This window comes from Lepidothrix coronata, unplaced genomic scaffold (genome assembly GCF_001604755.1).
Source record: "Lepidothrix coronata isolate B3197 unplaced genomic scaffold, Lepidothrix_coronata-1.0 Scaffold119, whole genome shotgun sequence".
Classification (NCBI taxonomy): domain Eukaryota; kingdom Metazoa; phylum Chordata; class Aves; order Passeriformes; family Pipridae; genus Lepidothrix; species Lepidothrix coronata.
In genome coordinates, this window is record NW_016690299.1 from 2,177,091 (window position 1) to 2,184,677 (window position 7,587).

General features: G+C 44.7%; 1 protein-coding gene across 2 annotated transcripts in view; it reads right to left on the reverse strand.

Moving 5' to 3' along the window:
- The window catches only part of MAP4K5 (mitogen-activated protein kinase kinase kinase kinase 5), a 54,746-nt gene that overhangs the window by 33,547 nt on the left and 13,612 nt on the right, over nucleotides 1-7,587 (reverse strand). For both annotated transcript variants that reach the window (XM_017825516.1, XM_017825515.1), the window contains exon 2: nucleotides 535-592. In XM_017825516.1, coding sequence (XP_017681005.1) covers nucleotides 535-592 — 58 coding nt within the window. The remainder of the gene's footprint in view (nucleotides 1-534; nucleotides 593-7,587) is intronic.

The following is a 7,587-nucleotide window of genomic DNA, read 5'->3' on the forward strand; positions in this document are numbered from 1 at the left end:
TGCAGCAAGTGAGCTTCTCCTGCATCTCCTGCTTTTATGTGGAGTGGCAGAAAATCCAGGGGGAAATGGGAGCACAAGGAGCCACCCTTCTCCCTCAGCACAGGTCAGAGGAAAGATGACACATGAAAAAGCACAGGGCTCTGTTTTAACCAGTGCACCTTTGGTGGGAACTAACATCACAGCCTGATCCCTTCCCCCTCTCAATTCCCACAGCCTCCCACCTCCCCACTGTCTCAGAGCTCACAATTTACCATCTGCCCTTGATCTTCTCTTTGTACTGAAAACGTGTGGTAACTGCAACATCTTTACATGCAACAAATGATAAGGGAGATAAGAGAAACAAGGAAATAGTGAGCAGGACACAGCCAAAAGCAGTGGTACATCCTGTAGTGCTTCCTGTCATCTAACCACTGAAACGACACAAAAAAATACCCAAACACTTCTTTTGTCTAGAACTTCACAGTGTGTGAAAATAAACACCCTGGAAAAAATGAAAATGCTATTCAAAAATACAGGAAAGAATGTAAAACTTACCAGGCTCTAACTTGATTATTTTTACAGCAGCCAGTTCTCCTGTATGAAGATTTCTAGCCTGAAACAAGAGAGTTAAGACATATTTAATTAAATTATTCTGCAAAGGCACTTCACAGAGTCCTGCAAACTGTGCAAAGATAAACTACGATGTGTGTTACAAATACGATGCAAAGCTGAGAGTGACCTGAGTGAGCATTACCTGGGTTGGGAATCAGCACAGCATCAGCCTAGCTGGAATTGTGAAATGTTCCTGGCAGTTCTGTTGGAGACTTTAAGGCAACCACCAGCAAATCACAGAATTTAGGTTGGAAAAGACCTCCAAGGTCATTGAGTCCAAGCTGTGATTCCAGCCCGGAGCACTGAGAGTCACGTCCGGTCGTTCCTTGGACACCTCCAGGGATGGGGACTCCACCACCTCCCTGGGCAGCCCCTAACAATGTTTAATCACTTTTCCTGTGAAGCAATTCCTCCTGATGTCCAACCTGAACCTGAAAATGAGAGTTCATGCCTCTCGAACACCACTTTTAAGGGAAGTTTCTGCCGTGATGCACCACGGGCTGTCAGAGCACGGAGCACACGGAGCTCAGCCACCCATCTCATGGTGCTAAAACCTCAGGGTGCACTGAAAGTGGAACTGAGAGGTGCAGGGGCAGGGGGAGGCACTGCAGAAGCAGCTTGAACAAGTCACAGCTCCTTGTCAACAACTTAATTCTGAAAACCAACTCCTTTGAGCAGCCCTCGCTTCCCACGATCCTCGGGAAGAAGGAGAAGGGGTAGGGAGATCCAGATAAGCCTTTACAGAAGTGTCCTCTCTGGATATGCTCCAAAATTCACACTGAAAATTCAGCACTGAAGGAGGATGTCACAGAAAAGTCAGACACAGAAAGTTTTAGAAGGGGATTTCATTAACACTTTTAACCATAACAACACGACCTAAATCACTCAGGCACCATCACCAGAGCTAAACTCTTAAATTTTGGACACACAGCGTGATTCAATCAGGCACTGTGGCATTCATTCTCCTTCTGCTGATCACCCAAAAGTTACAGGAGCCCAAACCCAATTGTTTCATTCTTACCCTAACAAACATGGAGAGTCTGCTTCAGAAGTGGATTATAGAAAACGGAGGGAAAACTGGGTGAAATCAATTTGGGCAGTTACTTAAGAGGAGGATGTAAAGCAAATCTGACCCTGTGAAGGGAGTCATTACAGAACAAAACACTCTTCTCCTGTGGATGGAGAAGAGGTAAAGCTTTACAACAGGTAAAGCAAGAACCTGAAGGGTGAACCCCTCAGTTTTACCAAAACTTATCAAGCTTCCAAATAGGGAAAGGCTTTCCAGCCAGGAAAAAAACACAGCAAAACCAAACCAAACCAAAAAAACCACCCCAACAATCACTGGCCTTTCAAAGGCCTGCAGTGCTGGGACGTGAGGTGGGTGTCAAACGCAGGCCAAGGACACAAATATGACTCAGCTTGAGGTCAGAGAGAACCTGAACAACTGTACAGTGGAACCAAACATCTGAAGGCCAAATCACTGAAGCAGATTGTCATCTGCAAACCACAAAGGAAACATTCACCACTTCTTAAAGTACCTTCCTACCACAGCGAAATCCTTGGTGTCCTTCAGCATCCAGAAGGAGAACGCATCCCAGCATGGATAAAGGATTCGGACCTCTCTGCTCCTGTTACATCTAATGATACTGTTGGGAAACATGGATGTTCCCATCAGGGACACACACCCTGCCTTGGGGAAGTCAGGGATTCTTCACTATCCAGTGTTACCCACAAGGAGCTAAGCTGCTCACATAAAGACTGCACAGTTTCCAGAAAATCAGCTTCACTTCTGAAGTACAAAAAAGATCATATTCCTTACAAATATTCCTTTTCCATACAAGCAGTAACTGCCACTGTCATGCTGAAGCCTGAAGGAATGGATGGAGTCTGCCAAAGGCCTCTTGGCTGGGATTTGGAGGTCCAGGCTGGAGATCACTGCTATTCCTGGCTCTCAGCTCTCACACACAAGAGCTACAGAGTTCCACCAAATTTTGTCCAATATTACCACTAAGCTTTTGCATATAACCCATAGCTTGGACGTGGACTATTTCATGTTTGAACCATCAAACTCTGCCTGCTGGAACAGAAAGCTCCCTCCTGGGTTGGTATTTATGAACTAAGCAAACCAAGTTCCCTGAGCCACTCGCCCTAAGACCAGTTTTCTGGTCCTACAGTTTATTTTCCAGCCGTTCTGAGTTGATGACACCAAACCCACACGTGATCATTAACTCCTGTTGTGCCAGCACTGAAGGTAAAAATGCTGAGTATTCCCTGATCCTCAAAATCCTTGTTTGGATGCCCACAGGCATGGAATGGTAGAAGATCTTCAGCCTAGACAGTGGTGAACATGCAGCAAATCACCCAAAACGCGTCCTGAAGGAGTCACCTGCCTGCAAACGTGGCCAGTGGCTTTTGTTCCCTCATCTTGGATTGCACCAGCCTCACACAGGCACACCACAGCTCCATCCCTTCCCCTTTCCCACCTGTCAGCTGCAAACCCATCAATAATGAATTGCTGTTCTCTTGCACATCATTAAAAATGCAAGAAGGCAAGGGCTGAAAACTGGTTCTCCACGGGACACACCCAGATATGAAAAGTGTCAGCTCAGGAGTCCTCAAATCATTCTGAGATGTGTGAGTTGAATAATCCTCGACTCGTTTCCCAGGGGTGACGAGTTTGCAGCATTCTGGTTGCTTTTTTTCTTTCAGAAAGAATTGTGTGGTTATCAAGGAAGTCACAGACAGGAAAGCACCACATCAGCACTGCTGGCTTTCTGAATCAAACCTGCAGTTTGACTACAAATCGTGTTTGACGAAAATACAAACCCCTGTGAAGAGTTAGTGAATGATCTATCAATATTTCTTACTGAAATATTTCAACATATCAATATTTCCTACTTCTTCACCGCAGAGGCGGAATTGAAATAAGGCTAAGAAATTACAGTTCTTCTACTCCTCTTATTTACATTTTTCAAGCCCAACAGCAAAATATCTGCCTCTTCCCCACACCCTGACATTTCCTCAGTATTTCAAGTCTCAATTTAAAATTATCTGAAACCAAGCAGAGGAACTGTTACTGCACCCCAAGTAATCCAGGCCTGTTCAGTATCTCACAAGCTATTACTGAATGGAAAATTATCATTTATATGCATTTATCACATAAAGATGACATACAGATAATGAACCTTGATGATCTCTTCTGCATATTTCTAATATTTCAGTCTAATGGAAGATAAAACCTGATAGATTTCTTATTGTCTTGAATTCTTCCAGCCTTGATTCCTTCAATATGTAAGGAAGTCTCCTAAAAGCTCATCTTGACATTAAAGGCTAAAAGACCAAATCCACACCTCCATCAGCTATATGGTCTAGTTCCTGTGTACCAGAGTAGAGCCCAAGTCCCCAGGATATTTCTTTAAGACCTTCCTCCAAGAGGAAGGCAGAGCTTTTGCTATTTATTACTATTGATCTCAATTTTATTTCAGGAGACTCAAAACTGAAAATCCTGCTCCGCGTTACTCAGAATGGAAATTAAAACTACGGGATCTTGGCAGAAGGATTCCAAAGCTCCAACAGAAAATGTGACCTCCACAAGGAAGGGACCAGAACAAGGTGAACCACAGCCAAAATTTCTTTTGCTCAATGTCATTCACAGAGGACATTTCCTGAGAAAAGCAGCCTTTTGGTCACCTCTTCCTTCAGCTGTCCCACAGCCTGCTGAGGATGAGTGACAGCATCCCACTGAGCACAGCACTTCCAGAATATTTTAGCAGCTGAATACTAACACTGCAGAACATCACATGGAGTCTGTGTTCAAAATAAAACAAAACACAACTACTCATCTTTTCTTTTTTTCTTTTGAACATCCCATTGCGTTGCTGTAGTGACCGAGCACATCTCACACCTCACTGATGTGACAGCACTATTAGCAGGACTATTTGGGGGAGATGGGAGACTTTTATAATGTTACACACACAAAAAACATTGGGGTTTTCCCACCGAGATTTAACTTCCCTCCCAAAAAGCTGCTGTGGGACAGTGGAACCCGAGGTGACACCCGTGGCAATCCCTGTGGGTGATGTTTCCCACCAACAACACACGTGAGAAAACACGTCCTGGGTAGGACACTTTCTGCAGCCAACGACCAGAAATAACACAGAAAACTGGTTTCAGAACCAGTTGTGCACTCTGCACTTGTGTTTTATTTGTTCTCATGAGTGCAAGCCAAACAATTCCACCCTGAGGGGGGTCCACAGGACGGAGCCACGTGAGATGGCCCAAAATCAGAGAACCTTGGACATCTGAATGCAAGTGCTCAGTGTCCTTTTCCAGGCACTAAACGCTGAGGAAGAGAAAAGAAAGATTCGGGCAGCAATACCCCTCTCACAGCCTCCAAATCAGTAATTTCGATTTCCATGGTGAAATCCCCTCCTCTCCCCGGCGTTGTTGTCTCATCTCCAGCCTTGGATCAACAACCCAACTCGCCAGAAGAGCTGTTTGTTCGACCGTGTCTCCATTTAATCGAATGATAATTGCAGCTCCTGTGGCAGCCCTCCCACCCCTCCCCAGCTTATTCATCCCTTGCCAAGCTTCACTCACCAGTGACCACGACGTTCTGCTGTCTCCAGCGCTGCCTGTTCCTCCCCAGACACTGAATATCCCTTCAAAAGGTACCTGACCTCCTGCCCTGCCACTGAAACAGGAGCTTCTCATCTGCTTTCTAGTTTCTGACCTCTTACAACTTTGCAACTCTTAACCTGCTCTTTGTGGTTTGGGAAGTCCCATTTTTCTGCGTTTTTCATTTCATATCTCACAGCACTGTCAAACAGACCCTTGAGTTCATCTGCCTACGTCTCTAAATTCACATTTATCACTTTTTATCACTCTCAGCCAACTAAAGCGACCCAGAGAGATGTTTTTCACCTGGGCTGCCCTAAATCCATGAAAACAGAGTCCTTTCTTACACGCAGCAGGTATTTCCTTTGTGATTAAAAATGAGAATCCAAAATATTACAGGCATTAGAGGAATAAAAAAAAGACACCTGACACAAGATACCTGAACAAACCAAGGCTACTGAAAATATGTACAGGAAGACAGGGACACAGAGGCCTTGCAACAGCAGATGGGAACTTGAAGATGCCACCAAAACCAGTCCATCTGTGGAGTAAAACTTCATGGAGCAACTGGCACAGCTTGGCACTACCACCAGACCCTTCAGCAGGACTCAGCCAGGAGCTTTCCTACAGGAGGGTTTGGGTGTCACTTTGAGGTGTAGAATCCCTTTCCACGATACAAACACTCCCATGAACATGACACATTCTTGTGTGTAACCCCACCTCAGTTTTTGATCTTGTGCTCAAAGAGAGATGAGGCATTTCTGTGAAGTACACACTTATCTGGGGTTGGAACGAGATGATCTTTAAGGTCCCTTCCAACCCAAACTAGTCTATGATTTCTCAAGATGAGGGCCCAGATTCCTCAGCACACAAGGAGAAACCCTCAAGACCAAACTCTGGGGTCCTGAGGTCTCCTCCAGCCTTGACACAGACCTGCCAGGAAGGACAGCAGATCCTCAGGGGGCCTCGGTAACTCCAACACAACAAATCTGGGGGGTTTCATCATTTGCTTGGGGTTTTTTTTTGTGAACACACAGACAAACATCCATAAAATCCATAAAAGTCATTGCCCAAGAGGCAGTATTAAGAAATCTGACTAGAGCTGCCAGACTGGATTAGGTTTCTGATCCAAGCAGTTTAACATTTATCCCTCAAGCAAGTGGCAAGTGATGTGTGAGGGAAGAATTCGATCTCAGTGGACGGTGACCCGCTGGACCTTAAAAGAATTTGACTTGTGTCCTAATGCAGAAATTCAAATAAGTGTTCCTAGAGTTTATCACAATTCATTACACAATTATAATTTGCATAAATCAGCCTGTCAGTTTTAAAACTTATTTGTAAACAGAGCTGGAAAACTATCAGGCAGCTAAAACAAACATCAGCAACACAGTCTTCCTGACGGCAAAGGAGATTCTTGTTCCTCTCAAACACCATCTCTTTACCAGTTGAGTTTTAAAATGTCAGTATGTAGCCAGAAAACTACTCAGAAAACCCAAACTAACAGCAACAGGAGTTAATCTGCATTGTGTGAGCCTAAAATTGCCATCCTTCACATGAGGACATTGCAGCCTCTTGAGGTCCTGTACATTAGGAAAGTATTTTTGTAAAAGAAATTAAAGTCTCTGAAAACTGTGAGAAAAATATTCCATGAAAATTTGCAAGTAAAGATTAACCCAAGCAGAGAGGTCAGAGCCAAACCTTGCTCAGAGCAGACCCAAACCTTGGTGTCAAGTAGGGCAATTACCTGTACAAGCCCCAGTGTGACTGCAGAGCTCCTCTGCCTGTGCTCCAGCCAAAAACAGTACTTCCTACTACTGGTTTCCAAGTTTTGGACTGAGTAGAGACTGTGCTGGTTCCTCTCCCGCTACCAGGCAGCAAATCTCAAAGGGATCCTCAGAAGATTCATGGGAATGGCAAACAATCCATGGATCCTACCTCCTGCGTGGGGCCAAACCCATACAGGTGCAGTTCTAGGTTTGGGGGTTCACCTCCTCTTTTATATCAGATAAAACAAGCAAAACCAAGCCAAAATTCCCCACAGCCTCATCCCAAGAAAACCTACAGGAAAACCTACAGTCCTTCCTGCTCAGTGCTGGGAGCATCTCTGTAAGAGATGCTGAACATATTCTTCTCCTTTACCTGTGGTGGTCTATGGATGGATTAAAATGTAGAAGATGGAACAAAAGAGGAAAGTTTTAAAAAAAAAAAAAGGGACAACTCTGGCAAATGTTAATGCAAATCTTACTGGATAGGGTGAGGTTTGTGCCAGACCTGTCACAGAATCATGGAATGGTTTGGGTGGGAAGGGACCTCAAAGTTCATCTTGTTCCACCCCTGCCATGGGCAGGGACACCTTCCACTAGACCAGGTTGCTCCAAG